The sequence below is a fragment of the Microtus pennsylvanicus genome, chromosome 12, assembly GCF_037038515.1.
Source record: "Microtus pennsylvanicus isolate mMicPen1 chromosome 12, mMicPen1.hap1, whole genome shotgun sequence".
NCBI lineage: Eukaryota > Metazoa > Chordata > Mammalia > Rodentia > Cricetidae > Microtus > Microtus pennsylvanicus.
In genome coordinates, this window is record NC_134590.1 from 25,634,860 (window position 1) to 25,656,375 (window position 21,516).

General features: G+C 44.1%; 2 protein-coding genes across 9 annotated transcripts in view; both read left to right on the top strand.

Moving 5' to 3' along the window:
* The window catches only part of LOC142832476 (amidophosphoribosyltransferase), a 34,730-nt gene extending 32,055 nt beyond the window's left edge, over positions 1 to 2,675 (top strand). The window contains exon 11 of the mRNA XM_075942918.1: positions 490 to 2,675. Coding sequence (XP_075799033.1) covers positions 490 to 686 — 197 coding nt within the window. The 3' untranslated portion in view covers positions 687 to 2,675. The remainder of the gene's footprint in view (positions 1 to 489) is intronic.
* Positions 2,676 to 10,455: 7,780 nt separating this feature from the next.
* Aasdh (aminoadipate-semialdehyde dehydrogenase) overlaps positions 10,456 to 21,516 on the top strand; it is a 28,672-nt gene continuing 17,611 nt past the window's right edge. For 3 of the 8 annotated variants that reach the window (XR_012907232.1, XR_012907233.1, XM_075942932.1), the window contains exons 1-5: positions 10,635 to 10,747; positions 12,748 to 13,015; positions 13,576 to 13,696; positions 16,194 to 16,504; positions 19,545 to 19,737. Coding sequence is in view for 4 of the 8 variants with exons in the window: in XM_075942932.1 (XP_075799047.1) it covers positions 12,786 to 13,015; positions 13,576 to 13,696; positions 16,194 to 16,504; positions 19,545 to 19,737 (855 nt within the window). In the remaining 4 variants the exon portion in view is untranslated. Of the gene's footprint in view, positions 11,328 to 12,747; positions 13,016 to 13,575; positions 13,697 to 16,193; positions 16,505 to 19,544; positions 19,738 to 21,516 lie in introns of all 8 variants that reach the window. The other 5 variants (XM_075942929.1, XR_012907231.1, XM_075942930.1 and 2 more) reach the window with 5 other exon arrangements.

Genomic DNA, 21,516 nt, shown 5'->3' on the forward strand with positions numbered 1-21,516 from the left:
AAAGTTATTATCATTATATGTTAAGTAGACATTGAACACTATTCTAAAAGTGCTAGGGCATTTTTTATATTAGATATTATATAATATTTTATATTAGATATAGGTTAAAGCAATATCAGAAGAGAAATGACTACACACAATCAGAACCCTACCCCAGACCCCCCCCCACACACACACACTCACAGAATTAAATCCAGGGACTACTGCTTCTAAACAAGCATTTTATCCCCAGGCCTCATTCTCAGGTCTTTCCCTCTCCTTTTAAAGGTTGGAACTGTCCTGGGTGACTTGACCTAGAGATCATCTTGTCTCTACTTCCCAAGAAACTGGGATTACAGGTTAGAAGTCATCGCATGCAGCTTCCTTTTCAGGAACGCTGAAGGAGACTTTCCATGCTGACATAAACGGTGCTTTCTGTAGCCGCGCTGTGGTGGAGCGTGTTTTCCTCCCTGGAGCAAAAGCTTGTGACGTTTCCCTTTCCTCCTGCAGGAGCAAACAGTGTTAAGTATCTGTCGGTGGAAGGACTGGTTTCATCTGTGCAACAAGACATCAAATTCGAGAAGCAGAAAGTGAAAAGACATGATATTACAATTCAAGAAAATGGCAATGGTCTGGAATGCTTTGAGAAGACAGGACACTGTACAGCCTGCCTCACTGGGCAGTACCCTGTGGAACTGGAATGGTAGCTGCCTGGATGGAGTGTCTTGAGACTGAACTTGATCAAGAAGTGGTTTATAGACTGTTACTCAGTTGGTACAAAAGAGATACCACCTGCTTGTGTGTGTATACCTTTATAAGCTCTGAGAATTCCTGAGGTTACTAAATTGCTATAATTGAATCATGATGGTTACATGTAGTACAACATGTAAGGAAGTTTTTTTTTATACAAGGATTGACTTCTCACCTAGGAGAAGGCAGGAGGTGAATGGTATTTCCCAGGCCCATGCTTGAAGGTTTTGCAAGAGGTTAGATTAGGGATGTGTAATTGTAATATACACAGGACAAGGGGCTTTATAATGTTCAGGAAAAATCTGAATTCCTTGTGCCCCATAGAGATCTAATCTGTAGTCTAGTCTGAAGGAGTGGCCGCCCCCTCCTCAGCACACACATCTGTGGTTCTGAGGATCAATAGACAACTCAAAACAAAAACAAAAAAAGGCAAGAAATAAAAACTGCTTGAGAAGCTGAGGCAGGGGATTCTTGGGTTCAAGGACAATCTGGGTTTTCTGCCTGAGGATTAAGTGTCTTTCTGTGCCTCGGAGCCCCCGTTTATTTAAAGCATCTAATACACAGTAGGAACGTGAATACACACCATACATAGGTGTTTAGAGGTATCATTTTACCCTTATGTTTTAATAGCGCATGGTCGTTAGCTTTTGCTAAGTAAGTTTTCACTTTCATTAGGATGGAGGGAAATGTTCAGATTTGCAGACCTCTGCTGTTTCTTTGGGATGCACCAGAATGATTGAAAAATGTATCTGAGGCCTTCTTTTTCCTACGCTTGGACTCGAAGATATGATCGATGACATCTAGTACCTTAGAATACAAGCCTAGCAAATAACTTAGTACATTGGAAGTAGAAAACAAAAATTTGAATTCCAAGTAAGCCTTTGTCCTTAATTTGATTAGATTTGGCTGTCTGGATTGAGTGCTTGATAGTTATGCATTCTTTTATACATACATATATTGGATTGAAATTGAGCAAATAGAAACATACTAGGGGCCGATTTTGTTTAATGGCTCAGACAGCTACTGTTGGGAAATTATTTGCCTGTACCCAAGTGTCAGTCAGCTCATAATCAGGTCTTTTCTGCTTTGTTTTGTTAGGTCTAGTGAGATTTTCGTTTCAATTTTTTTATGATGCAGATTTAGAGGATTGTGGTGATTTCCTTACTAACTCATGTTTGTGTAAGTCTTCATGTGCAAAAACATTTATTTCTATATTGTTGCCAAAATTGCTGTAGCTTCCCAACCCATTTAGAAACATAGTATTTAGGGGCTGGAGAGATCGCTCAGAGGTTAAGAGCATCGCCTGCTCTACCAAAGGTCCTGAGTTCAATTCTCAGCAACCACATGGTGGTTCACAACCATCTGTAATGGGGTCTGGTGCCCTCTTCTGGCCTGCAGGCATACACACAAACAGAATATTGCATACATAATAAATAAATAAATATTAAAAAAAGAAACATAGTATTTATTAATAACTGAAATTATTAGTCTGCATCTGGTATATAGTCTCACGTGTTACAGAATAGCAGTCAAGATAAACTGTTAGTACTTTTAGGACATGTGCTTTGGTGTCTGGAGTGCTCCTGTGACAGCTGCAGGCAGGTTGACATTGTATAGTCCTAGGACCGTTTCAGTGGGCGGAGCCTTGTATATTAAATGCATCACTATGGTGGGCTGGAGGGTAAGCCTTTAGGTCAGTTTTTAAATGGCCTTATTTAAATTTGATGTTTTAAAAAGAAACTCAGGGAAAGTATTAAAACCAAAATCTCTAATTTGACTTTGTGTTTTCCATGGTTTTTATTTTGTTTTATTGGGATACTTTTATAAAGGGAAATGATGTTGTGGTCGTTTGATAATTGTACAACTTTCTTAATTATTTCTTCATTGTAACCTTTTATTTCACAAGTTTCTGAATATGAATTAAATTAACATTTTTTTCTACCCGTTTCAAGCCTTTTATCTGCTTTAAATGTATATAACTAGAGTACAATATGCAGGAAAAAATGAAAAATGTGTTTGAACACAGTTAAAGTTACCAACTAATGTAAGCCCTTTTTAAATACCTTTTTGTGATCTTTCTTGGTAACAAATATATGTAATAAGTATGTTTCCATGTGTGCTTTTTAAAGCTACATTATGGTAAAACCATGAAGATGGCAGCCTCGATCATACCTGGCACCAACTGGTGAGATCTCATTTCTCTGATTCGGGCATTTTAATAGGTAGCCCATCTCTTTCGAGCTGTGCAAACTTATGCCAAGTAGGAGGGCATAGAATGCTGAATGAGCACCTTGCAGAAAGGTTTCTTTGGAAACACTGGCAGCCATAGTTGTGTGTTCAGATTTTTCAAAGATCTTCAAAAATGCAAACAAAGTAAATAAAAGTGGGACTCCCTCCCCCCTCAGACAGTGGGGTCCTATGCAGTGTTAAAAAGAAACAAGCTGGGGCTGGAGAGATGGCTCAGAGGTTAAGAACATTGCCTGCTCTTCCAAAGGTCCTGAATTCAATTCCCAGCAACCACATGGTGGCTCACAACCATCTGTAATGGGGTCTGGTGCCCTCTTCTGGCCTTCACGCATACACACAGACAGAATATTGTATACATAATAAATAAATAAATAAATAAATAAATAAATAAATAAATAAATAAATAAATATTAAAAAAAGAAAACCAAGCTGCCTGTAGTGGTGGTACTCACCTTTAATCCCAGTACTCAGCAGGTAGCAGCAGGCAGGTCTCAGTGAGTTCAAGGATGGTCAGGGCTGTTAACACTGAGAAACCCTTTCTTGAAAAACTGAAGGGGGGGGGTTGAGAACAAAGCTGTGAAGTAACACAAGCTTTAATGCATAATCACATGTAAAGGACTGTGAGAATGTACACACTGATTTCAACTGCCTGGTTGTCTAGGGAGACAGAAACAGACAAACACAACAGTAGTATCAAGTTTCAGGGAGGGAAGGAGAGTAGGGACAGCACTCTTGAAACACTGGATCCTAAAGGCCACAGCATAAAATCTGTTTCCAGCCTGCTGGGACTCAGAACTAGAAATTAAGTTGCCCCCAAACTCCCGGCCTGCTGACCTGGCCTGAAGATTTCTGACCTGTCAGACGTCGGGATCTCACATGTAATTTCCTTAAAGACTCCATCCATCTGGATACTAGATCCTATTGCTTGTTTCCCTGGAGACTCCAATACTGTGGTTCATTTTCTTGAAAAAGCATGTCTTCCTTCTGAGACACACCTCACTGCCTTTTGAGCAGTGGACAGTAAATCCCACAATGCAGCACTAATCCAGTAGTAGGGTCAGCAATTGTGCAATATATATTATAAATTGCCACGTTCTGTTTAAGCCCACTGAGAAAGTTTTGGAACCCAAGCATCTTTGTTCATTTTTTGGTACGATATCTCAATAGAAGTCCCCAGCTAGACTGAAACTCAAGAGATTTGCCTCCTCTGCTCTGGAATAATGATGTGTACCCTTAGCTGCCTGGCATGAGTGCTAATGTGTGCTAGGAACAGAACTTGGGTACTCTGGAAGATCAAGTTCTATTAACTGCTGACCCATCTCTCCAGTTCATTTGCATGTGTGCACGCACAAATGAAGACCAGAAGACAACTGTGGGAATCATTTCCATTGTGTGGGCCAAACTCGACCTTCGGCTCGCTTGTGAGTGCCCTTGTCGTTGAGCCACCTTGCTGCCTCCCTAAGCGTGTTTGTCTTCAAAATGTCTTCCAGGACTGTTTGTGGAGGGTCAGGCTGGACGCCAGCCTTGTGCAAGGGGAAAGGAGTTAAACAGCTTAGGGTGAAAATGCTGTGTCCTTGAGAGCAGGTGAGTAAAGAGGTGTCCCTGAACACAGTAGAGGGTGAGCTACTCCCCAAACCAAAGCCCTGGGGCTTATCCCATAATAGAAAAATGCCTCTATGGGACCAGCTTATTTGATGTCTTACCTGCCAAAAGGTGATTCCCATCCCTCTGATCTGATGGTCTCAATTTATCTGCTGCCTGCTGTTTTAGTCTTGCTTGTGATATATATAATTTACTCAATTGCAACCAAAACCTTGGCTGTCGTTGCTCATTCTCTGTAAAGGCAAAGCAATTTTCCAGATTGTTTTGGAAAATGAATTTTTAAAGGAAGCAGTGCTGTTCACTTCTGAGGTAACTGGAAAAGGGAAGCAGGGAAATGGCCAGAATACATATGAACAGGAAAATGCAGACGACTTTTGAGCCGTCGAATTTTAAACTCGAGAACAATATGTCTGTTATGGTTATATGAATTGCATATCAGCCACGTGGTGGTAGGGTACACCTTTAAGCCCAGCACCTGGGAAGCAGAGGCAGGCAGATCTCCGTGAGTTCAAGGCCAGCCTGGTCTACAAGAGCTAGTTCAGAACAGCTAGGGCTGTTATACACAGAGAAACCCTGTCTCAAGAAACAAAAAAACAATACCACCAGCCCCCACCCCAGCAAGAATTGGTTGCACCTCACTATAGGGAAGGGACTGATTATCAGCTTTCTCATAGCTGGTGTGACTGTTTCAGAGCAGTGGACTAGAGGTTCCTGAGTGGAAGGGAGCAGTGTTAGGTCAGGCAGAATGTCATCTCTGCACCCGTTTAAACTTGGACAAAATCCCCCAGGGGTGAGGGAGGTGGTCTTGGAGAGCTATATGCACACAGTGGGTTGTGTTAGAGGAGAGAGATTCCCTCCCTATTTTTTTTATGATAAGTATGCTTTTTGCCTTAGGAGGATAATCCTTCCACTATGAAATTCATCACCCCAAACAATTCTGAAAAAGCGACCTGGATAAAGAATCAGGGCTCTGCAATCTTGACATACCTGGCAAAAAAAGTACAGGGACACTCAGCCTATGACAGATGGCCCTCACAAAAAATATTGCTGGGTGAATTCTCAAAAATTGAAAATAAAAAGGCCGGGCGATGGTGGTGCACGCCTTCAATCCCAGTACTCAGGAGGCAGAGGCAGGCGGATCTCTGTGAGTTCGAGACCAGCCTGGTCTACAAGAGCTAGTTCCAGGACAGGCTCCAAAGCCACAGAGAAACCCTGTCTCGAAAAACAAAACTGAAAAAAAAAAAAAACACTGAAAGAAATAAATACCTCCTGAATCATGAATTAGGCGTTAAGAAAGATTGGTAATTTTTAGGGGCTTAGAAGCATCCCTGAAGTTTATGTTTCAATTGTCCATCAAGCCTTTCACCTCATCAAGGCTTTCTCACCTCACAATCCAGGCAAACAAGTGTGGAAACATTAGGACTTGTTAAGTGCAGAAAGAAGTCTTTCACCGTCTCATGGCTAGAGACATTGTAAATGGTGGGAACATGGAGCATGGGGGTAGGGAGTAGTGTCCTGCTATGAAATCAGGCTAGAGAGACAATTGTCCCAGAGTTTGGGCTCACTAACCAGCAGATTCTCCCAGCTAACACTGGTCTATTCCTGTCAACTTTCCCAGCATAAGGAGACAAAAGGTTAGAGATGGACAGGAGCTTCACAGCCTAGACCTTGACAGTGCCAGGGATGTGCCTGGCATCCTTGATAACTAACTCCAGATAAACCAGGTACATGGTAGAAATCTCTTCTGTCTAGATAACTATATAGACCGCGTGCTTATGACTTACAATTTACAAAAATCCCAGGCCTTCCTGTGGTTAGGAGCACGGTCTGTTGGGAAGTTCAGTAAACTGCATTCTGTTCAGTTCTGAGTCTGTACCTCATCCCGGAAATAGGAATGGATGATCGTGGACCATTAGACACGCCAGAAAACAGAAAAGGTCTCTAACATGCGATAGTGCTAAGCCAGTAGGAGGAAAAGAAGCACCTGGGAAGAAAAGGAAATGGATAGAGGGGAAAACGCAAACTGAAGATAGGTAAGAACCCCAGAGGCATACAGAGTCTGGGAAACGAGGCCATGGGTAAGCACCAAGATTGCTTCTTCGTTTAGAACAAAGGCTTGGTGGGCTTTTTTCACTTCTGGCTGCCCTGCCTTTATTTTTTTTTCTTAAGTGCTTTATTTCCATGTATGCCTTTATTCCAGAAGAGGGTGTCAGATTGCACTATAGATGGCTGTGAGCCACCACCATGCAGTTGCTGGGAATCGAACTCAGGACCTCTGGAAGAGCAGCCAGTGCTCTTAACTACTGAGTCATCTCTCTAGCCCCCCATCAACTCTTTTTTATCTGTTTAAGTTGGCCAACCCAAAATAAGGGGAGGGAGACCCACCCTGTACTACTAAAACATTCAAATTTGGTGGGGGGCGGAGAATAGGTGAGAAAGACTCAATTTTGGTCTGCATAATCTCTTCTCCGCCTATGGAGAGTTTGTGTGTGAGGGGTGTATATACACCTGACATTTTAATAAAACTTGTTTGCTGTGAGTGATTTATTTCCTACCTTTTAAATTCCTTAACCCATGGGGAAAACCAACCCAACACAAGAACCGTGGATGATAACACTTGCAATAATAGAGAAATGGCTGGGCCTGATAGGGGCCTATAATTCCAGCACTTGGGAAGGCAGGAGGCAGGAGGTTCTTGAACTTCTGGGCCAACATGGGCTATATTGTGAAACGGTATCTCAAAAGACAAACAAAACAAAAAACAAAAGTCAGACATCTGAAGGATCAGGGGTTAAAGGTTGCTAGCAAGTTAAGAGTTTCTTAAAGCCATGCAAATGGAAAGGCTTTAATAAAATGCATTCAAAACCTGAACCAATACAAAGGTATCCTTTTAGAAGTGTATACTTAAATCCCTCGCTGGAAAAACTTGAAAGCCTCTGGGAATAAGAACTTTGAATCTGGCCGGGCGGTGGTGGCACACGCCTTTAATCCCAGCACTTGGGAGGCAGAGGCAGGTGGATCTCTGTGAGTTTGAGGCCAGCCTGGTCTACAAGAGCTAGTTCCAGGGGCTGGAGAGATGGCTCAGAGGTTAAGAGCATTGTCTGCTCTTCCAAAGGTCCTGAGTTCAATTCCCAGCAACCATATGGTGGCTCACAACCATCTGTAATGGGGTCTGGTGCCCTCTTCTGGCCTGCAGGCATACATGGAAGGAATGCTCTGTATACATAATAAATAAATAAATAAATTAATTAATTAATTTAAAAAAAAAAGAGCTAGTCCCAGGACAGGAACCAAAAAAAAAAAAAAAAAAAAAACCTACAGAGAGAAACCCTGTCTCGAAAAATCCAAAAAAAAAAAAGAAAAAAAAACCCCAAACTTTGAATCTCCCTAAGAAATCGGGCCAGGCAGTTCTGATGCCGTCTGTAAGGAATGCTGGTTACTGGCTTGCCCCACCTCCACCATACACCCCATGACACTCTTTTCTCGTCTATGCGAAGAAGGGAGGCTAAGAGGTGAGGTTCACTGAGTGTTATGTCCAGAGCATGCCCCCCACCCAGAGGGAGACCACCAGAAAGCAGAGTGGACTGGACTTCAAAATGCAAGGTTAACTCTTATTGCAAGTACAAGCGAGTACAGGCAATTACTGGCTAGCCAGGAACTTCCTCTTCACTACCCTGAAACAACAAGGTAGAGAGAGAAGTTAAAAATTTCTTTGTAGGGTTAGGTTTTAAAAGGTGCAATCTACAAAGAGGCTTTTTGAAGTGACTTTTGGCATGGGTGCAAGGCCTTCTGCCCCCTCCTATCCTGGTAAGTCAGCTTTCTCCTTGTTTTACTTGTTTTCACCAGGTGGCTGGCTGCCTAAATTCTCCTGCTTGGATTCTCTCGGGTGCGAGGGGAAAAGGAAGGTGCTGCTAATCTGTGTTTCTAATTTAAAACATTTTGCTAGGAAATTCTTGTCCCTTTGAAAATAAGGGATGAGGGCTCTCATGAGGGTCTCTCATTGAGCAGTTAAAAGATGGTGTAATTTCTATAGATCTATAGAGCACAAAGACAGGTGTGCTGGCCACTTTGTCAGCCTGACACAAGCTAGAGTCACGTGGAAAGAGGGACGGTCAGTTGAGACGATGTTTCCTTCATGTTGGGAGGGTCCAGCCCACTGTGGGCAATAGCACCGCTGTGCCTGGTTTGTTTAAGAAAATAGCCTGGGGGTTGGAGAGATGTCCAGTGGTTAAGAGCACTGATTGCTCTTCCAGAGGACCCAAGTTTAATTCTCCACACCTACAGGGTGACTCACAATTGTCTGTAACTCCAGTTATTATTATTATTATTATTTTGGGTTTTTTTTCGAGATAGGGTTTCTCTGTGTAACAGCACTAGCTGTCTTGTAGACCAGGCTGGCCTCAAACTCAGAGATCTACCTACCTCTGCCTTCCAAGTGCTGGGATCAAAGGCGTGTGCCACCACTGCTGGCCTTAACACCAGTTCTTTTTTTTTTAATTTATTTGCTATGTATACATGACATTCTGCCTCCATGTATGCCTGCAGGCCAGAACAGATGATTGTGAGCCACCATGTGGTTGCTGGGAATTGAACTCAGGACCTCTGGAAGAGCAGGCAGTGCTCTTAACCACTGAGCCATATCTCCAGCCCTTTAACACCAGTTCTTGATTTGACAACACAAACCTCTTCTGGCCTCAGGCTACAGGCATGCATGTGGTTCACAAACAGGCAAAACACCCATACACATGAAATAATAAAATAACTGAGATACAAAGAAAGAAAAGAAAGGCCCAGGCATTGGAGGTACAGACCTTTAATCCCCAGCACTAGGGAGTCAGAGGCAGGTGGATCTCTGAGTTCAGGGCCAGCCTGGTGTACAGAGCGAGTTCCTGGACAGGCTCCAAAGTTACACAGAAAAACCTGTCTTGAAAAAAATAAATAAATAACGAGAAAAGAGTGTCATGGGGTGTATGGTGGAGGTGGGGCAAACCAGTAACCAGCATTCCTTACAGACGGCTTCAGGTCCTACCCCCAGATTTTGGCCTTGGGTTCCTGTGCTGACTTCTGTTAGTGTTGGAGTGTGATGAAATAAACTATTGGTTCCCCAAGTTGCTTTGGTTATGATGTTTTATCACAGCAACGGAAAGTTAACTAAACAAAACACTAGCAAGGTGTTTGGAGATGTCCGTAGTACACAAGAAAAAGGCGGTTTCCAAATGGGTATTTTTTAAACCTTCTTTTTTTAAATGGGTATTTTTTGTATGGTTGGGTATAAGAGCTTCCGTCCTCGGCAGGCAAGGACACTACCCTATCCCTTTTCAGGCACTGTGATGGATGCTTAGCTGCTCCCACCTCCCATTCCGACACAAGAACAAAATTCCCTGCTCCTTTCCTCTCCGCTGGGGCACAGTAACCACTTGTAACCCTTAAGATTGATTTAATAATTGCCGCTTTGGAAACACACATATTAGAAAAAAATGGGTCTAGGGAGCGCTGTTCACCTCGGACGGGCTTGGGTTTCCCTGATAGTGAAGTGTTGTGAACGGCTGCAGATGCCATAGTTTTGAGTCTCATTCCGCTGGGGGCTTCCCTTTGAGGGCTTCACTGTAGTGACAGTCCCACCAAGCTTGACTATGTGTTCTCAGAAAACGTGGAGGAGATAAGGCCAGTTACTCTCAAATGTGGGGGTGATTTCTTCACTTCAGCCTTTTGGGCTGCTAATTTTATCCCCAATTTAGGGAAGAGGAGACAACTGTGTTGGAGATGGCCAGGCTGTGAGGAACGCGCACTGCCTTTCCAGAGGCCCTTTCCGGTTCCGGCACCCACGTGGCGGCTCACAACCACCTGCGACTCCTGGGAATCCGCCCGCACGTGCACGCACAAGGTGCACGTAGACTCAAGCAGGCGCACACGTGCGTACAGGTTTGCTACCTGGAGGGCGTGGCAGCACTTAACCTGCACATCCCGTCTTTGCCATCGCTAACTCGGCACCAGGACCACGCGGCAAATCTGGGTGGAGCCCCGTCAGCGATGGCCACGCCCCCGCCGCTGTCGTTGACGTCACGGGCGCTGGAAGATTGACGCTAGAGGCCCGTTGGGGAGGTAGCTCTATGGCTGCTGGGTGTCTGCTGCTCGCTGGAAAATGTAGTCCGCCCGATGTCGTGAAAAGGTGGGGTAGGAGCTTGCTGCAGCCACAGGATTTAGGGGTGGGAGATGGAGGCGCGCCGAGAAGGCTGGCTGCTTCCGCTTGAGTCCGCCCGACTTCGGCAGCCTGCCTGACCTGGCTTGTGGCGTCCTGGGCCACCGGCCTCCACCCGGTGCCCTTCAGGGACGTGCCTTGTACCTACCCCGCCGCCCTCCAGCGTGGTCCCGAGAGCCAGTGAAAGACTTGGAAGCCCCGAGTGCATTGTAACTAAAGGTGGCTGCGTGATGTATATCAAGGCGCGGATGGATAGTTCACCAGTATTTATAATGCCCGATATAGGTAGAGCCCATCATTTACAAAAGTTGTAAATCGGCAAGCCGTTTAAGCGCGATAGTGTAACACAAAATCTGGTTGTTAGATTATCTTTTGTTGTTCCTTAAAGACCCCTTTTTAAAAAAAGTCATAGTTGACTTGGTTGTTTTCTTCTTATTTATTTAAAGTATTTGGAGAGGGATGGGGGTGATAGCATGCTTGAGGAAGTCACAGGATTTTCTTTCAGTTGGTTCTTTCCTCCCATCATGTGGATACCACGAATCGAACTGAGGCAAGTTTCTTTATTCGCTGAGCCATCTATTTAGCCCAAGTATGTCTGAGCATGGAATAATGATGTTATTTATTGGAGAGAAAAATATATATACATAAATTATATGACTGGAATGAAAACCTAGACAAGACTGAATTTTGCCACTGGGAACTTGTAAATTCAAAGTAGAAAAACCCCTTACTGATTGTATAGATTTTTTGTGGTGAGTTTTGTAGTTGGATATAAAAAATTGACACTTTTCTCTTTTTAAGAACTTAGTTTATAGTCCCGTTATTCCACCGTTGTGAAATATGTTACTAGATTATATTTTCTTGTGAGAAATTAGCAGTTATATACGTGTTTGCTTTCTGGAAGAAAAGCAACTCTCAGACAAATTTTTAAAATTTTATTGTATGTAGGAGTGTTTTACCTTATGTGTGTACCTTATGTGTTTTACCTTATATGTGTCGGTACACAGCTCTGTGGAGAGGTTTTTCTTTGGACTGCCAGCTCACAAAAAATGACATGGAGACTTAATAATTAAGAAAGCTCGGCCTACAGCTTAAGCATATTCCTCACGAGCTCTTATAACTTAAATTAACCCATTTATATCAGTCTGTGCATGGTGTTACCTCTCCCATCTTGCACCTCCTGTTTTCCCTGTGTCTCATGGCAGCTCCTGTGTGCCTGGATTCTCTTCCTCTTACTCTCTCTCCCAGGAAATCCTACCTATACCTCCCGCCTAGCTATTGGCTGTTCAGCTTTGTTTTTTTTTTTACACCAACCACCGCAGCACACCTTCACACAGTGTACAAGTGTCTCACAACACAGGTGGGCAATAAACCTGCTGTCGGGGTATCCCAAGATAGTGTGAGTCTGCAGATCCCAGTCAACCCTGCAGACTCATTTCATCAGTTGGTCCGCCTTCCCTGCAGAATCTCTGACAGAGAGACGTAGCTTCCATCTAAGCACTTCTCTCAGTTTGTTCTTTAGCCTTGCTGGGGACAGAATTCGGGCACACTGGCAAGTGGTCTGTTACTTATGTAGATACTGTTGGGACTAATGAGTCCTGGCCTTCAGCTGCTCTTCTCTCCTAGAACCTTCTAATTAAAGTTACTAGAAGCTGTGCCTAGCTTAGAGGATCAGAGGATGGGATTTTCAGCTGTTGGCCATTGACTGCAGTGTATTTAATCCTACATGGTGCTAGTAAAGAGGGGCTTTGGTGTCAGTGTTTAAAGGTCTGCGTGTTGGTCTGTGTCTGTGTTCTCAACCTCCAGCCCCTTGCCCGAAGCTCGCGAACTGGGGTCTAGCACGTAGAGCGCAGACCGGGGTCGCGGGTGCGCGACAGATACCCAGCCAATACAGTCATTTTTACTCAGAGACGTGTTTCTTCTTTGCCTCCCTAAAACTCCCCTGACTTTTGACATTTCTGTCTGTGTAGATTTCTCGGCCACTGGTGTTTAGACAAACCTCAGTAAAATGACTCTTCAGGCGCTGGTGCACCGTGCGGCCTCCATGCACTTGAACAGAACAGCTGTGTGCTTTGACGAAGGCAGCAGCCGGCCCCCAGTGTGTCACACCTACAAGACAGTGCTGAGCGAGGCTTCCGAATTATGTGATTTCCTGCTGACACACTGTGACTTTGGAGGAATTCGGGAAATTGGTCTCTACTGCCAACCTGGGATAAGCGTACCCTCCTGGATTTTAGGGTAAAATTTCTAGGATAAAGTGAGATGACTCTAAGTTAGTTTATAGCTTTTAATACACAGCACACATTGTAAGCTACGTTTCTATTTACTGTTGGATTTTTTTGGCATTAGTTTATCAATTTTCTAAAGAAGTTAAAGTACACATTATGCTAATATTATTTTTAAGTAAATTATTTTAAGCATTTAATCATTTTAATCATTAGGTTGTGCCTATTAAGGAGAGACTAAAAGGTTTTACTAGTGGAATATTTAAATATCTGCAATAAAGACCACATTTGTCTGTCAAAAGAAAGCAGCTGAAGCATTATATAACTGTTGTTAGCTCACAGGAAAGCACTGAGACACCACTGCAGGTCTTGTCAAGTCTTTGAAAATGTTGTATTTCTGTACATTAAGTGTCGGGAGCTCTCAGATATCCACTGGGCTCAAGATAAAATAACTATTTACAACTGAGGCGTGACCCTAAAATTAGTGAAATTCGAATGGATATTAAAACAGGGACATCAAAGTGCTCACAGGAGAATTTTGTGTGTTTTGCTAACCTTGCACTTGCCCTTCAGGATTCTTCAGGTCCCAGCGGCTTATGCACCTGTGGATCCAGACTCACCACCGTCATTATCAGCTTACTTTATGAAGAAATGTCATCTGAAGTATGTTCTCGTTGAAAAAAAGCAGGTTAACGTAAGTCTTGGTGTTTAAGTGTTTTGGAGGGGTGTAAAGTGGGAGGGAGAGAGGGGAAGAGAGAAAGGGAGAGAGAGAGAATATGAGAATATTTCCAGTTTAAGAGTTCTCTCAACCTATGACTTTGAGGCCAGCCTGGTCTACCAAGCTACTTCCAGGACAGCCAAGACTACACAGAGAAACCATGTCTCAGAAAACCAAAAAAGAAAACAAAGTTCTCTCCTCTGTCTTAACTTCTTAATCCACCAACTCTGGCAGTATTTCCCAGGTCCAGTGATGTCACTGTTCTGGTTGAGTGTGTGCTGTGGGAAGTTTCTCAGGTCCAGCATTTTTGGTTGAGTGTTGCGGGAAGTTTCCTGTACAACGTAAGATGGTTAATAGCATTGCTGCCTTCCACAAACTAGAGACCGCCAGCACCTTTTCGGTATGACACCCAGAAATGCCCAGATCTTCCCAAGTCTCCCCTCTCCACCCTGAACACTTCACTGAGAACCACCCCTTTATGATATGAAAATATCTTCCAACCTTATGGCAGTTGTGTGTTTTCCTTTCCTGCTTCCAGATTATTTCCCATGGTGGAAAGTGCCATACTTGGAGAGTCTACTTTTATGTACTTATATCAGTGTTAGAGAATTATAAATAAATTTACATTTGGAAAAAGAGATCAGCTTTTAGACCACACATTAGTGAAAAACTAAATTTATTATTTAAAACATTTTTAAGTATAGGGCTGGAGAGATGGCTCAGAGGAGCACTTGCTGTTCTTGCAGAGGACCTGGGTTCAGTTCCAGTACCCACCCTGGGTGGCTTACAAAAGCTTGTAACTCCAGTTCACGATTTTCATCTTCTGCACCCACATGTTACACACACAGACAAGCAGGTATACAGATACACATAAACCACCACCACCCCACCCCACCCCTACCCAGACAGGGTTTCTCTATTTAGCCCTGGCTGTCCTGGAACTCACTCTGTAGATCAGGCTGGCCTCAAGCTCACAGAGATCCATCTGCCTCTGCCTCCTGAGTGCTGGGATTAAAGACGTGCACCACTGTGCTCAGCTAACCTTGAACTTCTTTTAGAAGGTCCTGCTGACTCCACCTCATCGTGTATTTTGAGGTTACAGATGGGTACAGTTTGCCTTTAATATTATTATTATAGCATAACAGGCTTCATATAACATGCCGCTTCTAACATGTGCACATACACAAACACACAAGCAGAAAATGTGGCAAGCTACCAGGGTTTGACCTTTCATTATTTATATTTATTTGTTTAATATGAAAACTTAGATTGTGTCAGTGAAGCTGCTTTTATCAATCAACACAAGAAGCTCTATTCAGAAGGACCCCACTTTCAGTGTGTATGAGTCCAGTGGCAGTGCACCCTGTAGTCTTAGCACTCAGGGTGCTGACGATGACCTCCAGCTGGAGGCTGAAGTGGTCCACATAGTGCATTCCAGACCAGCAGAGCCACATAGCAAGGACTTGTTTCCAAAGATCAAAAACCAAACAAAATAAACATAACACCGTTTCATCCAGCTCACTCCTGCATTGCACCGAAGCCAGAACCAGAGCCATTAGGTCCCACCTTCTGTTGGCTGCTTGCAGAACCTTGCTGTCCACTCCTAGTTCAAGATCAGCTCAGAACCATTGTAAAGGATTCAGTAAGTGGCTCTAATTTAACGGAGTTTAGTCCCGTGCTGTTGCCGCTTTCAGGTGGGTCCCATCCTATATAGGCTAAGGGTACTTTACGCTAATTACACAAAGTAATTGAGGATTCTCCGTTCATCTCCATTCATCTTCTCCTCCATTTCTGCACATTTCTGAAGAGCTTACTGTTCTCCAGTGTCAGCTTTCTTAGATCATGTGGCTCTATATTGGTGATTGTCTGAACTACCCATCTTCTCATTTGGAGAATACAAATATTGCCTCTGAAATCTCGGACCCTTTGTGTGGAGTTAAATTCTGTTTCTCCACTAACATCTCAGTCATGTGCTGTTATCATTTTTCCAATGTTGCATTACAGTTGCATGCTTTTATATACATCTGCTTTGAAGGTGAGTTTGAAAGTAAGGACACTTAACTCTTAGGTATGTCTTATTTCTCCTTGTTCCCAGATCATAGCTAGTACTCCCATCCCTGGTTAAGCCATATTGAATGAGTAAATGGATCTTTTACATTTCTATAAAAGAAGCCTTTTTTCTTTCTTTCTTTCTTTCTTTCTTTCTTTCTTTCTTTCTCTCTTTCTCTCTCTCTCTCTCTCTCTCTCTCTCCCTCCCTCCCTCCCTCCCTCCCTCCCTCCCTCTCTCTTATTATATACACAGTATTCTACCTGCATGTACGCTGCAGGCCAGAAGCTAATTACAGATAGATGGTGTGAGCCACCATGTGGCTGCTAGGAATTGAACTCAGGACCTCTGGAGGAGCAGAGCCATCTCTCCAGCCCAAAGAAGCCTTTTTAATATGTTAATATTTGTAAATATTTTCTCTAACAGAAATTCAGATCTTCACATGAAGCAGTTTTGAACTATGACACAGTTTCAGTGGAACATAAGGACCTGGTGCTCTTCAGACTTCACTGGGGAAACGGTGAGGTGTCGGCGCTCAGTGATGGAAAAGAGAAATTCGAGGTGGATGATAAAGAAACCAGCATGAGTTCTGAGAGCAGCATCGAAGGGAGGGCACACGTGGACATTCGGCAGGAGCGTTGCTTGGCTTATGTTCTACACACCTCGGGGACCACAGGGACACCAAAGATTGTTAGAGTGCCTCACGCATGCATACTACCAAATATCCAGCACTTTCGGTGAGTCCTGTCCTTTGAATCCTTTAGAATTTGTGCTTTACTCGTGCTTCGTCTCCTTCTGCTCCTGATTTGGACCTTGAGATTTATGTCCGGTGCTCCAATGTGGGAGGGGTGCACCCACACACTGAGACAATGGGGATGTTCTATCAGGAACTCACCAAGGCCAGCTGGCCTGGGTCTGAAAAAGCATGGGATAAATTTGGACTAGCTGAACATAGCGGACAATGAGGAAGAATGGGAACTCAAGAACAATCGCAGTGGGTTTTTGATCCTACTGCACGTACTGGCTTTGGGGGAGCCTAGGCAGTTTGGATGCTCACCTTAGGAGACCTGGATAGAGGTGGGCGGTCCTTGGGCTTCCCACAGGTCAGGGAACCCTGATTGCTCTTCAAGCAGATGAGGGAGGGGGACTTGATCGGGGAAGGGGGAGGGAAATGGGAGGTGGTGGCGGGGAGGAGGCAGAAATCCTTAATAAATAAATAAATTAAAAAAAACCAAAAAAACAAAAACAAAAAAAAGAAAGACATGACTGTAGGGAGGAGGGCATGCACGACAGGGGTGGAAGGGAGTTGGAAAAGGTGGGGGTGGTGATAAGAGTAACCAGAATGCACTATATGTTAATAAATACATAAAATCATCAAGAAAAAAAAAATTTGTGCTTTAAGCTGGGTGTGGCGGGACTCGCCCGTAGTCTCAGCATTTGAGAGGCAGAGGCAGGCGGATCTCTGTGAGTTCGAGGCCAGTCTGGTCAACAAGAGCTAGTTCCAGGACAGGCTCCAAAGCTTCAAAGAAACTCTGCCTCAAAATACAAACAAACAAACAAAAACCTTCCATTTTAGCTGAGCAGTGATAGTCCACACCTTTTATCCCAGCATTCGGGAAGCAGAGGCAGGTGGATCTCTGTGAGTTCGAGGCCAGCCTGATCTATAGAGTAAGCTCCAGGACATCCAGGGCTGTCAGACAGAGAAACCCTGTTTTGAAAAACAAAATACCAAACAAACAAAATCTTGCATTTTAAAAGAGAAAAATGAGTTTAAATCTTTGTAAATCTTGATCCAAGTGGATAATCTTAAATAACTGATCAGTTGGATCTGCCTGATTGAAGTGTATATCAAGAGGCAGACAAGAGGCAAGTTATGTACTTGTTAACAGGCCAATCACAGAATGCGTGTGTGCTTCTGTGTGTCTGTGTGTGCGTGTGTGTACGCGCGCGTGCATGTGTGGGTGCGTGTGTGTGTGTGTGTGTGTGTGTGTGTGATTGGAGGTAAGATCCCAGGCATCCCACCAACACCTCTAATCCACTAGCATCCTTTCCTCACACGTTTGTGTGTGTCTGTGTGTGCGTGTGTGTGTGCGCGCGAACACGCGCGTATATGTGTGTGCGTGTGTGTGTGATTGGAGGTAAGATCCCAGCCATCCCACTAACGCCTCTAATCCACTAGCATACTTTCCTCACACGTTTGTGTGTGTCTGTGTGTGCGTGTGTGTGTGTGTGTGTGCGCGCACGCGCGCGCGTGCATGTGTGTCTGCGTGTGTGTGTGCACGTGTGTGTGATTGGAGGTAAGACCCCAGGCATCCCACCAATGCCTCTAATCCACTAGCATCCTTTCCTCACACGTTTGTGCATTTGCAATGCGCACACACAATGTCTTCAGAAATAAAAATGAAAAATAAATCAAACAGAAGGGTCTACTGAAAGGAAACCAGAATATAATAATGAATTATTATGAGGAACCGGCTTTCACAGTGAGGAAGTGTGGAGACCACAGAGTCCGCAGCTGGGAGAGAGTCATAGCAGGCTGGGACCCCACAGGCATGAGACTGTCCACAGCAGTCAGAAAACACGGTCAGCTGCTGCTGCTGCTTGTTAAAAAATATTTTAATTTGTTTTTAATTTGTGTATATGTCTGTATATTCTTGTGGGTATGGTATGTGCCTGCAGAGGCCAGAGACTTTGGTTGCTTCTCGAGCTGGAGTTACCTAGACCGAACTGCCTGACCTCTCAGTAGGTGCTGGAGCACTAGTATGCTCTGGTCCATAAAGCCGTCTCTCCAGCCCTGTTTGGTTTTCACTAAGGAGAAATTCAGCCATTCCAGGATTGATAACACTCAGCTGACTGTGGACTGGAACGTTCAGCAGAATTACCGACAAGAGGGTGTATCTTTACTAAATGGCAGCTGCCATCCTTCTGTTCTCTGACTTCCCCCTTAAAGGGGAACCCGTAGAACTGGTGATTCACATCTGTAATTCTAGCTATTGGAAGGCTGAAGCAGGAGGATTGCTGTGAGTTTGAGACCAGTCTGGGCTACATAGTGAGTACCAGGGCCAGCCAGAATGTCTCTATAAGCAAAAGAAAAACAAAACAACAAAAATAAGAACGAAACCATAGTAGAAAAAGAATTCTGGGGGTTATAGTTCACTCTGTCTAAATTGACATATCAGAAAGTCTGTCTGGTAGAAGGGGGGAAATGCTATTATTTAAGGGACTTTCTTCTATTTATTTTATTTTTAAATTTTTTTGAGACAGGGTCTCATTATGTAGCTCTGACTGTCCTCAAACTCATAGAGACCCACCCTTCTCTGCTCCCAAGTGCTAGGATTGTGGGCATGCGCTACCACACCTAAAGGGCTCTCAGTCCTGCCTTCTGTAAAGAGGGTTTCTAGCAGCAGCTGCACCATTGGTTAATCTGAAGAACAAAGTCTGAAGCATTCAGAAAATGTGTTCTCCTGATAACTGATTTCTTTGTTTAGATTCATCTATTTTTATTTTATGCATATGAATGTTTTCCTTGCATTCATGTCAGTGTATGTCTGGTGTTCATGGATGTCAGGAGAAGGCATGAATTTCATGGTACAAGAGTTTCAGATGGTGGTGAAATACCATGCAGGTGCTGGGACCTGAACCTGGGTCCTTTGCAAGAGCAGGAAGTGCTTTTGACCACCCAGCTGTCTCTCCTGTCCCTACTTAATGGTTCCTTAGGGTCTGTGCTTACCCAGGCTTGGGCATTCCTTATGACAGCTATGCTCTGTCTGTCCCTAGGGTGCTTTTTGACATCACCCAAGAAGACGTTTTGTTTCTGGCTTCGCCTCTGACCTTCGATCCGTCTGTTGTGGAAATATTTGTTTCTCTGTCCAGTGGAGCCTGTCTGCTCATCGTGCCAACTTCTGTCAAAGTGTTCCCAGCCAAGTTAGCTGATGTTCTCTTTTCCCGCCACAGAGTGACCGCTCTACAGGTATATTTCAGTAGCAACAGAAAAGTTTTCATCCACATTCTTCTAATGTTACATGTCTTAGAGAATCCTTTGTATTTCTATAGTTCTTCCCAGGGGATTGATGATGTGCAGTTAGCTCATCAAAGGTACCACCTTGTGATGGCAATGTTTATTTTAAAATGAAAGAGAGTTCAGTTAGTCATGCCTAGAGAATCATTAACTGTGCATTACCTGTAGTACAACTGGAGGAACTTGACTTTGACTATGGTGTACTGTTGGGGTATCTTCTCTCACAACATTTAAGCATATTATGTTTCCTACCAAAAGCTAGTATATTAATTGCACCACTACAGATGAGCTAAGAACCAGGTGTGTTAGCATCTGCCTAGACTCTCAATACTTGGGAGGAAGAGTCTTCCTATAAGGAGCTCAAGACCAACCTCTGCTATATAGTGAGTAGAAGGCTAGCCTGAAATACCTAGAATCCTGTATTTAAAATAAACTAAGGATGCCGGGCAGTAGCACTCTGGAGGCAGAGGCAGGCAGTTCTTTGTGAGTTTGAGGCCAACCTGGTCTACAAAGTGAGTTCCAGGACAGCCAGGCTACACGGAGAAACCCTGTCTTGAAAAACCAAAACCAAACAAACAACCCATCCCCCAAAAAACAATCCAAAACAAACAAACAAACAAAGGAGCCTGGCAGTGTTGGTTCCTATTGCTATGAAGAGACACCATGACCACAGCAACTCTTATAAGGAAACATTTGATTGGGGCTGGCTTACAGTTCAAAGGTTTAGTCCATTATTGTCATGGTGGCACTTAGGTAGACATGGTGCTGGAGAAGGAGCTGAGAGTTCTACATCTGGATCAGCAGACAGCAGGAAGAGAGAGAAAATGAGCCTCAAAGCCCACCCCAGATGACACACTTTCTCCAACAAAGCCACACCTAATAGTACCACTTCTTATGAGCCTATGGGGACCATTTTTATTTAAACCACCACAAAGGCTGATTTGTGCAGACCAAATATTCTTGGATGTGTGGCCTTTCACTGACACATGGTCAACTTACCAGGGCTACACTCTTTTTTTTTTAATTTTTTAAATTTATTTTTATTATTTAATTAAAAATTTCCACCTCTTCCCATTTCCCTCTCGATCCTCCATCCCCCTTCCCCTCCCTCTCCAGTCCAAAGAGCAGTCGGGGTTCCCTGCCCTGTGGGAAGTCCAAGGTCCTCCCTGCTCCATCCAGGACTAGGAAGGTAAGCATCCAAACAGACTAGGCTCCCACAAAGTCATTACATGCAGTAGGATCAAAACCTAGTGCCATTGTCCTTGGCTTCTCAGTTATCCCTCCTTGACAGCCACGTTCAGGGAGTCCAGTTTGATCACATGCTCCATCATCCAGCTGGCCTTGGTGAGCTCCCATTAGATCAGCCCCACTGTCTCAGTGGGTGGGCGTACCCCTCGCGGTCCTAACTCATGTTCTCCCTCCTTCTGCTCCTCATTTGGACTGTGGGAGCTCAGTTCGGTGCTCCAGTGTGGGTCTCTGTCTCTAGCTCCATCCATCGCCAGATGAAGTTTCTATGGTGATATGCAAGATATTCATCAGTATGGCTATAGGATAGGGCCAGTTCAGGCTCCCTCTCCTCAGCTGCCCAAGGATCTAGCTGGGGACATCTCCCTGGACACCTGGGAACACCTCTCTAGAGTCAAGTCTCTTGCTGACCCTAAAATGGCTCCCTTAATTAAGATATATACTTCCCTACTCCCATATCCACCCTGCCTCCATCCAAACCGTCCC